The sequence below is a fragment of the Coregonus lavaretus genome, assembly GCF_964263955.1.
Source record: "Coregonus lavaretus genome assembly, chromosome: 15".
Lineage (NCBI taxonomy): Eukaryota > Metazoa > Chordata > Actinopteri > Salmoniformes > Salmonidae > Coregonus > Coregonus lavaretus.
Window position 1 is genome coordinate 45,510,528 of NC_140002.1, and position 12,894 is coordinate 45,523,421.

General features: G+C 40.4%; 1 protein-coding gene across 1 annotated transcript; it reads left to right on the forward strand.

The window, feature by feature from the left end:
- The first annotated feature begins 498 nt into the window (after nucleotides 1–498).
- senp3a (SUMO specific peptidase 3a) lies at nucleotides 499–12,444 on the forward strand. Its single transcript, XM_084177898.1, has 11 exons — nucleotides 499–656; nucleotides 4,910–5,596; nucleotides 5,853–6,032; nucleotides 7,839–7,953; nucleotides 8,207–8,354; nucleotides 8,680–8,727; nucleotides 8,971–9,048; nucleotides 9,320–9,457; nucleotides 9,971–10,054; nucleotides 10,149–10,199; nucleotides 11,589–12,444. Exons 2-11 carry the CDS (start codon nucleotides 5,143–5,145, stop codon nucleotides 11,697–11,699), a joined length of 1,407 nt encoding a protein of 468 aa, XP_084034024.1. The 5' UTR covers nucleotides 499–656; nucleotides 4,910–5,142; the 3' UTR covers nucleotides 11,700–12,444.
- The last annotated feature ends 450 nt before the right edge of the window (nucleotides 12,445–12,894 follow it).

The window sequence follows — 12,894 nt, forward strand, 5'->3', positions numbered from 1 at the left end:
ATATAAGGAATTTTAAACTATTTATACTTGTACTTTTACTTTTGAAACTTAAGTATATTTTAGCAATTACATTCTTAAGTATATTTAAAACCAAATACTTTTAGACCTTTACTCAAGTAGTATTTTATTGGGTGACTTTCACTTACTTGAGTGAAGCTCCTCTGGGTGTAAACTCTGTAGATTTGAAACTAGAAGTGCTCCTGAGTAGAATCCCCCCCTTACAGCAACACGTACAGAAAAATGTGTATGGCGCAATAAATGATAGGAGTACACAAAAAAAAAAAAAACATTGACCATTTAGGCTTGAAAATAAATAAATAAATTCACATATCTTATAGAAATACTTGAAATTATTCTTTGTTTGAGAACTAGTATAAAATGTATCGATAATTGTTCACATGTACCTACATTTCTGTTCTAATTATTAATTTACAGTATACAGCATGGGACACTTAATCTGAAGGATTTAAAAAATCTGTGACCCGGAAGTACTTAGTTATTGTTGTCTGTTTCACAGTGGCGTAAACAAGCGCCAGTTTTCATTGAATGGGAAAGCATTTATCGTTTATTCGGTGTATTCAATTCAAATAATGGAAAATACAAACCAAACGGACCATTGACAGGTATCTCTTTCGGAGAAACGCTATATATAAACGGTAAGTAGTTGTTTTCTCCCCCAATCACCATCCCCATCCTACCAACACCTCGCCGTGTTGAGAATCCGATTTCATGTGCTCTGCGCGCGCTTCATATGAAAACAACTTGGCCAGCAAGATAATTCTGCTCTGATCTCCTATCCGGTTGGATAAAGGATCGTGTGTTTCATTTTATTTTCACTTATCACAACGAAGGTTCTTATTCACGACATACATTTAGCGAATCCCAGTTAGATACATTTGCCGAAACTAAACACTAATATTTCAGTAATCCATGCCATGGCCTCCCGTGATAAGTAAACACTTAACCAATTTAATGTAATCGGTCACAATAGTGTTAAAATAAACATTTGTACTTTACAGACTCTAGAGAAGTTTAAGTTGTGCTTATCAACAAATAAGTAATATATTATTCATTATTAAGGTGTCTAGTATGATTCAGAGAAGTTTCATATGATTTCTCAAAATGGTCAAAAGACCCGTAAGTATAAATCTCCAATGTGTACTTTTATAGACGAATTTTGCACCAGAAGTCTGTATTCAACTGCTTAAAAAACAAATACATTATTGACATTTTTACATGTTTTCTTTGTAAATATAATGTTTAAAGGGTATAGTTTACATATGTGCCTTCATTTTCAATACATTGAATCCATGACCAAGAGTATGTGGACGCCTGCATGTCGAACATCTCATTCAAAAATCATGGCCATTAATAGTTGGTCCCCCCTTTGCTGCTATAACAGCCTCCACTCTTCTGGGAAGGCTTTCCACTAGATGTTGGAACATTGCTGCGGGCACTTGCTTCCATTTAGCCACAAGAGCATTAGTGAGGTCGGGCACTGATGTTGGGCGATTAGACCTGGCTCGCAGTAGGCGTTCCAATTCATTGAGTTTAGGGCTTTGTGCAGGCCAGTCAAGTTCTTCCACACCGATCTCGACAAACCATTTCAGTATGGACCTTACTTTGTGCACGGGGGCATTGTCATGCTGAAACAGGAAAGGGCCTTCCAAACTGTTGCCACAAAGTTGGACGGTCAGAATTGTCTAGAATGTCATTGTATGATGTAGCGTTAAGATTTCCCTTCACTGGAACTAAGGGGCCTAGCCCGAACCATGAAAAACAGCCCAGACCATTATTCCTCCTCCACCAAACTTTACAGTTGGCACTATGCATTGGGGCAGGTAGCTTTGACCTGGCATCCGCCAAACCCAGATTCATCCGTCGGACTGCCAGATGGTGAAGATGATTCATCACTCTAGAGAACGCGTTTCCACTGAGTCCAATAGCGGCGAGCTTTACACCACTCCAACCGATGCTTGACATTGTGCATGGTGATCTTAGACTTGTGTGCGGCAGCTCGGCCATGGACACCCATTTCATGTATCTCCCGACTAAAACAGTTATTGTGCTGACGTTGCTTCCAGAGGCAGTTTGGAACTCGCCGGTACCGTTCTGTGAGCTTGTGTGGCCTACCACTTTGTGGCTGAGCCGTTGTTGCTCCTAGATGTTTCGACTTCACAACAACAGCACTTACAGTTGACCGGGGCAGCTCTAGCAGGGCAGAAATTTTACGAAATGACTTGTTGGAAAGGTGGCACCCTATGATGGTGCCACGTTGAAAGTCACTGAGTTCTTCAGTACGGGCCATTCTACTGCCAATGTTTGTCTATGGAGATTGCATGGCTGTGTGCTCGATTTTATACACCTCTCAGCAAAGGGTGTGGCTGAAATAGCCGAATCTACTGATTTGAAGGGGCGTCCACATATTTTTCTATATATAGTGTATATGAAAATATCTTAGCGGTCACATTTGCTGCAATTTATTATAAATATTTAATCATAGCAGGTGTATTTATCTTTTCCGTGGATTTAAGTTGAGTTGGGTTATGGATATACATTTTTATACATATACTTGACCAATATGATCTTACAAATGATTTTACCATTATCCATTAGCCTTTACATATGTTTAAATCAGTGATTCTGACTAAAACTTCATATTTTGTTATTTCACGGGAATTGGCCATGTATAGATCCATAAACTGAATTTGACATTTTAGTAATTTAGCAGACGCTCTTATTTTTATTTTATTTTTTATTTCACCTTTATTTAACCAGGTAAGCCAGTTGAGAACAAGTTCTCATTTACAACTGCGACCTGGCCAAGATAAAGCAAAGCAGTGCGATAAAAACAACAGTTAGTGAGCGACTTACAGTTAGTGAGTGCATACATTTTCATACTGGCCCCCCGTGGGAATCGAACCCACAACCCTGGCATTGCAAACGCCATGTTCTACCAACTGAGCTACAGGGGGCCTGTGAATTAGTGTAGTACCTTAACAAATATTGAATGTCAATAGGTTTGTTTAGTGTCTCTTGCTCAATGGTAGACCTGATGTATGTGAGTTTTGCTGAATAGTCACAAGGGTAGACCTGGTTTATCAGAGTGTTGGGACATAACCACAGGTGTAAACCTGGTTCGTATGGGTATTTGAGCTGAAATATGCAGGTGTAGGTCTGGTTTATATTAGTATTGCGACTCAGTCAAAGGTGTGGACCTGGTTTGTAAGAGTTCTGGAGCTGAGGTGCAGGGGTGGTTTACAGTTTATGAGTATTCAGGCTTCGGAGAAATGCAGGAGTACACCTATTTTTATGACAATTGGGGCTGATGTAGCAGTAGAGCTGTTAAAAAATAATAATCTAGATTGGGTTAGACATGCAGGTGTACGTACAGTGCATTTGGAAAGTATTTAGACCCCTTGACTTTTTCCACATTTTGTTACGTTACAGCCTTATTCTAAAATGGATTACATTGGTTTTGTTTCTCATCAATGTACACACAATACCCCATAATGACAAAGGAAAAACTGGTTTTTATACATTTTTGCAAATTTATTTAAAAAAAAACGTAAATATTACATTTACGTAAGTATTCAGACCCTTTACTCAGTACTTTGTTGAAGCATCTTTCCCTCCATCCTGACTAGTCTCCCAGTCCCTGCCGCTGAAAAACATCCCCACAGAATGATGATGCTGCCTCCACCATGCTTCACCGTAGGGATGGTGGCAGGTTTCCTCCAGACGTGACACTTGGCATTCAGGCCAAAGAGTTCAATCTTGGTTTCATCAGACCAGAGAATGTTGTTTCTCATGGTCTGAGAGTCCTTTAGGGTGCCTTTTGGCAAACTCCAAGCGGGCTGTCATGTGCCTTTTACTGAGGAGTGGCTTCCGTCTGGCCACTCTACCATAAAGGCCTGATTGGTGGATTGCTGCCGAGATGGTTGTCCTTCTGGAAAGTTCTCCCATCTCCACAGAGTGATCATCGGGTTCTTGGTCAACTCCCTGACCAAGGCCATTCGCCCCCGATTGCTCAGGAAGAGTCTTGGTGGTTACAAACTTCTTCCATTTAAGAATGATGGAGGCCACTGTGTTCTTGGGGACCTTCAAGGCTGCAGAAATGTTTTGGTACCCTTCCCCAGATCTGTGCCTCAACTCAATCCTGTCTCGGAGCTCTATGGACAATTCCTTCGACCTCATGGCTTGGTTTTTGCTCTGACATGCACTGTCAACTGTGGGACCTTATATAGACAGGTGTGGGCCTTTCCAAATCATGTCCAATCAATTGAATTGACCACAGCTGGACTCCAATCAATTTGTAGAAACATCTCAAGGATGATCAATGGAAACAGGATGCACCTGAGCTCAATTTTGAGTCTCATATAAAGGGTCTGAATACTTATGTAAAAAAGGTATTTCTGTTTTTTATTTTGTCTTTTTTGCAAACTTTTCTAAAAACCAGTTTTCGCTTGGTCATTATGGGGTATTGTGTGTAGATTGAGGAAATGTTTTATTTAATCCATTTTAGAATAAGGCTGTAACGTAACAAAATGTGGAAAAAGTCAAGGGGTCTGAATACTTTACGAATGCACTGTATTGGGGCTAAGGGGTAAATGTTGGTTAATTTTATTATAGGCAGAGCACTGTATTTTTCTCTCGCTCGCTCGCTCTCTTTTTCTCTCGCTCTTGCTCTCTCTCTCTCTCTCTCTCTCTCTCTCTCTAAAAAGCAATACGGATTACATGTTAGGGTTACTAATCGCATAAGATTTGCATAGTGGCATGTCTGGCAAAAATGTGGGAGTGAATGGTTTATGAGTATTACCTGGTTTACTACTACCATTACTATTGTTACAGTAGTTACTATCACCTGTTCCTTAACTACTATGTCCACTTCACTTGTTGTGTATTCCAGGCAGAGGCTATAAGCAGGTGGTGTAGGTGGGGTGCCCGTGGAGAGAGAGATGAGACAGTGGAGACAGCTTGGCACAACACCACTGGACCAATGAGCTGACACTGGCAGGGAGCCCTGAGACAGGCAGACAGGAGGCCACCGGACCAGGACATCTAGTGGACTCCAGAACGCCTCACCATGCCCATAGTAGTTCCATGCATTTCAATCTAGGGTAGCCTGAGGAGGAAGCTAGCATGTGGGGCATGGAAGAACGTATGGATATGGACCACGATGAAGAGGATAAGGAAGAGGAGGAGGGTTTCAGTTGGGAAGAACCAGGAGAGGATGATTGGACTGCACCACTTCTATCACCATCACATCACCAGAGTAGACCCACAGCCAGTAACTCTGCTAGCCCCTCACAAATAAAAACACAGCCCAATGGGTTCAGGATGCGGAGGCTGCTGCGCTGGCATGGACTCAGCAGGACTGTGAACCGCCGCACTCGCTTGGCCCTGCATTGGAGGACATGGTGCCAGCGGGCTAAATGGGCTGGGACTTTGGGCCTGGGGTACAGGCGAGCTAGGACTAGGATGTGGCACCGCAGGAACAGACATCCCCACAGCAGACTGAAGCCAGGAAGATCCCGTCTGAATGGGGGATCTCAAGGCTGCTTTCAGGAAAGGGAAGATATAGAGGCTGGAGATGGTATGTATAATGTTGTTGTTTTTGGACCAAATTTAATGTTGGATGTGTCATGAAATATGGAACATTAATATATGTAAACTGGAAGTTGTATCAGAATTACTTGTTTCCCTCCACCCCCTTTCCTTAATTTGTCTTCAAAAATGAGCAGTAGCATTTCATGAAAGAAAGAATGATCAGACTGTTCTGTAGAGCTGAAATGGTTAATAAATGTTAATATCTTTTACACGACCTGCACCCATCTCCTGTTTTTCCTCAGACTCTTGGGCGTGTGGGACCAATGGACTCATAGGGAATGAGGTGGCGAGCAATGCAGCCAAGGTTGGGGACAGGGACGGGCTGGGCTTCCATGAATCACCTATAGGCCTGCCAACCATCCACAAGGATAAACCTCCTCCTCAGCAGCAACTCAGCAGTGAACACATCTCCTGTGTACAAGGTAAAACAGCTTTGAGTACTAGTCTACTTTTCTGATAAAAACCAATGGAAAACCACACTAGGTAGGGCTGAACCCATTTAGCCGACTGGTCGATTGTTTGGTCGATAGGCTGTTGGTCGACTGAGATTTCTTTAGTTGAGCAGTCGCAAATATACTTTTTTGTTTCATGGTGCACAAGACACCTGTCTGATTCGCTCCTGTCTCAGTGGACTAATCCATTGCGGAGGCCACTGGGATTGCACAGTCCATCACTCTAAGACATGTGATACTGAAATTGTATATGGTTATATTATGTACAAATAATGGTGCAACACTAATAAATCAAATATTATTTTATAACATGCGCTTTCTGCCGCGTTGAATACAGTCGCTGTCCGCGGTTATGAAACATAATCTTCAGTGCGCCGTAGAATTGGCGCCTTTCCCTATGTTGTTATGTGCATAATAGCAAAATGAACCAGCATATTAGGATTGAGAACAATGTGGCGGAGGCAGCAGCAGTAGAGATGAAGAAACAGCCCTTGCTTTAGCCTAATTGTCTAAGAAAATTGAGGAGAGAGGAAACCCCAACTTAATTAGGTCTATAATCAATAGCCTAACTGTTAAATGTGCCTGGCTTTATAAATCATCCAAATATATCTACAGAAATAAGACCGATCCTGCTTCTGTTGCCTGTTTGAGTGTTAGTTTAATATCCTACTGATTCTGTGAGCACCAAGCCTCATGCAACGGCAAAATGTTGAATAAAGCAATTTCACAGATGTTTCTGTTTTTAATCTTTGCTATGCTGTAATAAAGGCTTTACAATTTTTTCGCGTTAGAACAGACTGGTATTACTACTTATTTACACTGTTCCAAACAGGCAGAAAAATACAATTGTAATTTAACTGCACCTGCTTGTCACACATAATATGCACACAGCTCTCGCTCCAATACCCTCCTTTTTCTTCATCTCCTTATTGTTATTATTCAAATTATTATTATGATCATCATTATAATAATAAGGAATGTCGTTATCATTAGTAGGCTTTGTATAGTAGCCTTGTATAACCACCATTGAGCTGTAGGCCTAAGGGCGCGTCCTGTTTAGTCTTAATACCGTAACTTACTTAGGCCTATATTTCAATATATAGGCTACTGTATCAATCAATCATTCATTTGTTCATGCCATCGCACAGCATACGAGACATTCATGCTTTGAAATGCAATCAAACATTTTAGTTTTAAAATTTAAATAAAGGGAGCTTTGAATAATTAGCCTGAGACAACGTGCGCCAATCACACAGGCACTCGCTGTCATTTTTTAAAACGCAGTGCGAGTCATTTGTGTGTCTTAATTATTTAATCAAACAGTGTGCTTAAAGCATCAGACAAGCTCAGTGCATATGCAGATGATTTTATTCAAACACTTAGGGTGTGTCTGTCTATATATGGAAAAATAAGTTTAAACATTTCGATTAATCGATTGGTCGAAAGAACAGGACGACTTTCGGTCGACCAAGATTTATTTTAGTCGGGGACAGTCCTCATTGCCTACTATAGATATAGAATTATTAATTCACTCCAGATGTGGTAGGCTAATGAAGAAAGATGCCTAAATGGTCCATTAATGGGTTAGGGTCAACGTTGACTGGGCAAAGATTAATTAGAATTTATGCATTGATTGAGCTCTATCTCCAGACTGAAGCTTTGACCATAGAGATCTAATATAACACAATGTGATAAAAACATTAATTTGGTGATTCTATAATAAAATATGTTCTATTTAATTTGTGTGGCTTTGTGACTGTCCCCGCTCTCTCCCAGGGATGTTGAATGAATTCCTACAGCAGTACGGGAGCATGATCCCTATCCATGTGGATGAGGTGGTGGACAAGCTACAGGACATCTTCCCCAGCAAGAGCTTCTCCGATCCACACAGGTTTGTCACGTAATTGGCCTTTAACCTCATCATGCTCATTGCATATCAGCATCCTGGGTCATTTTCGTTAGGCACACAATGGGATATACTTTTAAACGTTTTGCAATGGGAAATGAAAACGAGCGTTTCTTATTGTACAAGTCCAAGTAGTCCCTCCCCATCTGCGGTTCGGAATATTTGGTGCCTAATGAACGTGTGTTGTATTTTCATGTTGAAAAGTGTCTCATTCATTGTTGTTGTGTCCCTTCCAAAGGAAAGTGGTTGTGCAGCACCTCATCCAGTCTTACCAGCGTCTGTCTGGGACTGCCATGGTGAGGGGGTTCTGTGTCAACTACAAGCGACATGCCCTCACAATGGATGACCTCAGCACGTTGTATGGACAGAACTGGCTCAATGACCAGGTACTTCTACTCTTTAACATTTGAAAAGAACACTGTGTATTTTCTGAGCCACAGTAGTAGCACATCTCAGTTGGTTTGTCTTGGTCAGGCCAAATCACCTCACGTTTTGGACATTTTGTGAGAAAAATTTGTTTTACTTGACCAGTTTATGAAATATTTCATAGATACTGAGTTATGATTCAGTATAGAATAGAGTGTGTGATTTTCATTTCTTTTTCAGTGTGTGATTTATGTAAACATTGTGACTAAATAATATAAATATTTGTGTTTTTCAGAAATTATGTTAAAGTTTTGTCTTTAATGATATCTTGTCTTGGAACCACAGATCATGAACATGTATGGGGATTTGGTTATGGACACAGTCCCAGAAGAGGTGAGAAAAATAACATGCCTTATAATATGAATGTCAAATATGTTTTGGAGAGAGAAATTGTGATGACATTTAGGTGCTGGCATCCTCTTACCTCATCGGTCATGTTATGCCCCATTCCTCATTTGCAAGTATTTTTCCCGTCAACACAGGAAAGCCCCACTATTGTGTGTGTGCACAAACTCACCTTGTGTATTATGTGTTCCCATTCACACCGTGGCTACTGTCCTCTCCTCTTTCTTTCAGGTTCATTTTTTCAACAGCTTTTTTTACGACAAGTTGAGGACAAAGGGCTATGACGGGGTCAAACGGTGGACAAAAAATGTGAGTTATCCCTGGCGGAATTTCATTTAGCATGTGTTCTATAGTTTAGTCATGTTGTCAAGTGTGTTTGTTTGTTAGTATATATTTTTTGTTTTGTTTTGTTTTGTATCAGCACGTCAGAAGATTATTTTTTATTTTTTTTACATCAACCATGCACACTGATCAGCATTTCTGTAAATATATCACTGTAGTCCCTGGAGAGAAAATAAAAGTAGAGAGAAACATTTTGTAAAAAATCTAATTAAGTTTCCACCCATACCCTTTTCTCCAGGTGAACATTTTCCAGAAGAGGCTACTGTTGATCCCTATCCATCTGGAGGTGCACTGGTCTCTGGTGTGTGTGGATGTCCCACAGCGCGCCATCACATACTTCGACTCCCAGCGCACCCTCAACCGCCGCTGCCCAAAGGTCTGTGTAGTGTACCTCCCTGTGCTTAAAGCCTATCTGTGCGGTCGGACCTGTGCAGTCATACGGATGTGGAAAGTATAAATCTGCCTTTATGCCAGTACAAACACTCCATCAGTCAGTCTGCTCATTTGGATCTATAGCAGTGGTATTTAAACTTTTTCAGCGGGAACCCCATTTTTTTCAGCCAGAATTTCTGAGGACCCTATTTGTTCCCCAATAATTTCTCACGACCCCACCCCAAAACTAATGACAAAATGAAAAGAAACCAATAAATACATTTACTCAATAAAAGTTTCTCACATGATCTTTCTCAAAAACGTTTGTATACTGTCCCATACAATAATCTGTACTCTTGATTTTTTTGTTAATAAAATGTTTTGTTCCCCCGCGACCCCGACTTTGAATACCACTGATATGTAGGGAGCACATCTGCTCCTCTCAGTGGACATACTTGTATATCTTTTATCCCTCAGTGGATTCATATTCACCCATGTATTTCTCTTGATTTTTTAGCACATTGCAAAATACTTACAGGCTGAGGCAATCAAGAAAGAGCAGAAGGATTTTATCACAGGGTGGAAGGGTTTCTTCAAAATGGTAAGAGGGCTTTTGGATTTTTGGTGGGCAATGTTTATTTGTGAGTTGATACCATGTTTTTGTGATGGTTGTTGTTGTCCCATGTGCTTCCCAGAACGTGGGCAGGCAGAACAATGACAGCGACTGCGGAGCATTTGTCCTTCAGGTGGGTTAACTTAAATATCATTATTCATATTTCAATATCAACAGAACCTAAAGTGCAATCTGTCTATTTCTACAACGGGTGGGTCTAATCCTGAATGCTGAATGCTGGTTAAAAGCGCATTTCAGCCAGTGTCTATTCCACAAGTTACCACCGGCTAAATCTATAACGTTAAAATGCCTATTTACTCTGTTCCATCTGACTGCGCAATCTACTGTCTCATCAGCCCAGCTAGGCAAGTTATCCACTTGATCTCCACTATAAAAAACATCTAGACATTATCTCACATTTCTTTCAGACTAACATTTAGTTTTCAACAGCGGAGATTTGTATAAACCTTGCTGTCTCTCTGACATTTGCAACATTGTTTCAATATTCAAATTCGATCTCCAGCTGTCCCATAATAATGAACGAGTTGGGACGAAACAGACAGGCAGGCAGTATTTCTCAGCCAGTCGAAATCATGAATCAGCTGGCATCATTTCTATGGATATATACAAAGAAATGTCAATTGAAAAAAGGTAAAACTAAACGAAGCGTAGCCACTGTAGTTTGCAGTCTTTCCAGCTTCAATTTGAAGTGATTGTGTTAGCTGTGGTGTTGGCTAGCTCCTCTGAACAAGTGTCCTGACGAGAGAGCACATTCTCTATGCCTGCGAAATCGCACCTCAGTAGCTCATTGTTATGGATGTATCCAAATAAATGTCACTAGAAAACAGCTTAAACAAATGCAAATGAAGCTACTTTGCTGTTATTCTGGCAGCACTTTTTGACGTGACTGTAAGTTAGCCGTAGTTGGCTAGCAAGCAAGGGATAAGAACGTTGCCAGCCAGTATGGCAATGGAACATTTAGAACGAACGACTGGGTCGCGTCCCTAGATACAGAACAAAAAGACTGAACGACTGGGTCGCGTCTCTGGCAACCGAACCAATAGAACGAACGACCAGCCGGCTTGGGTAGCAACCCTAGATTTGTGTCGGAACTATATCTTGTGGAAGGATGAAATGGTATGAATAAATGAATCAAAACGTTTTTAATGAAAGTATGTCAATCATTATTTGAATATGTTGGTAAACCGTTGTATAGAAGTGATAATGCCCTCGAAGCCGGTGTTTGGAGGATATATTGGCACAGTTTGCCGGCCCTTGACTTTGTCTCGGGCCTAACAACACCCGTGCCAATATATCCTTCAAACACCGGCTTCTCGGGCATTATCACTTAACTAATCATGTTCTTTGAAAACTTTGTTAACAACACACTTTATCGTATGCTACACACAAACCGGTAGAAAAGTAATTTGCTTTGAAATCTATCGTAAATACAGTATACTATATCATTGCATTTGCCATTGATATTAACTTCGCTTAGTTTTTCTGTTTTTTTCCCCCACAGTACTGTAAGTACCTAGCCTTGGAGCAGCCGTTCAGTTTTGGCCAGCTGGACATGCCAAAGCTGCGGAGACTCATGTACAAAGAGTTGTGTCATTGCAAGCTCTCACTGTGAGCTTGAATGAAACAACTATCACAGAACGAAAGAAGACGAAGACTATTCACCCTTCCCTTCCCCCAGCTCTCTAGGCAGATATTTTTTTTAACAAGATGGACATTGTTGCATTTTTTTCTTTCTCACACCCACTCACTCTTTATATCTGTTTATTTTCCCTTTCGATTTAAGTAAACAGTACTGTACTCTCCTATGAGGACACTAAACAACCAAACGGTTGTTGCACTTAGGGTGTGATGTGTGAGAGAGATTTTTTTTGTCCTTGATGTTGTTGAGGGTTTGGGGATAGCCAGGGGTATAGTGTTAAAAATAAAATAACTTTCATTTGTCTTGATGAAGTGTTGATGGACCACAACCTTATCTTCAGTTGATTTGTGTTCATTTTTAGAAAACATGGTTTGTGGTCCATGTACTTTTTGGCCAATTAATATTTCCTATAAGATGACAAGATAAAAAAACGAGTGAAGGGTCTTTCCTTGTTTATTTGATTTGAATCTGAAATCAATCAACACAAACGGTTTTGTTTTTATTGTCTAAAGGAAATATGAAATAACGAGAAACGTGATGATGATTTGAATATTCAAATGTTGTGTTTTTAATTATCGGTTCTGGTTCAACCTGTGCACCAGTACGTTTTGACCAATTATTAGTCGTGGCTTGCTGACAACACAGAAAATGATAAATGGGTCATTCTTCATGTTTTTGATCTTACATATTATGTAATCGAATAAACAGATAAACGTTATCAATGTTTTTTTTGTTTTGATTTTTTTTGTTTCTCTTTTCAATGATTTGATGCTTGACAGTCACTGTAGTGGGTCATGTGCTCAGTCCAAATTGGCCAATGTCAGTGAGACAGCCACTTCCACAACTTTTACAACCTTAAGCACTTGAACCTGGAGTCTATATAATTGTGGATAGACTAAATAACATGCAACTTATCACCACACCACAAGCTTCAGTGCCTACGTGTTTAGACTACATAACCACTCGATTTTAAAGGAAAGCATGAATGTCATTCAATATTCCGTTATAGAGGCATTTAATCATGGGCAGCAGCCGCGGTCTGGTGAAATTTGCGCGTTCATGATCTACACAATGGTCTTGACCCGTGGAGAACAGTTTCTAGTTTTACCCATTTCAGGATCTGGACATTTCTCATGAGCCTATAAACTATACTGAACAAAAATATAAA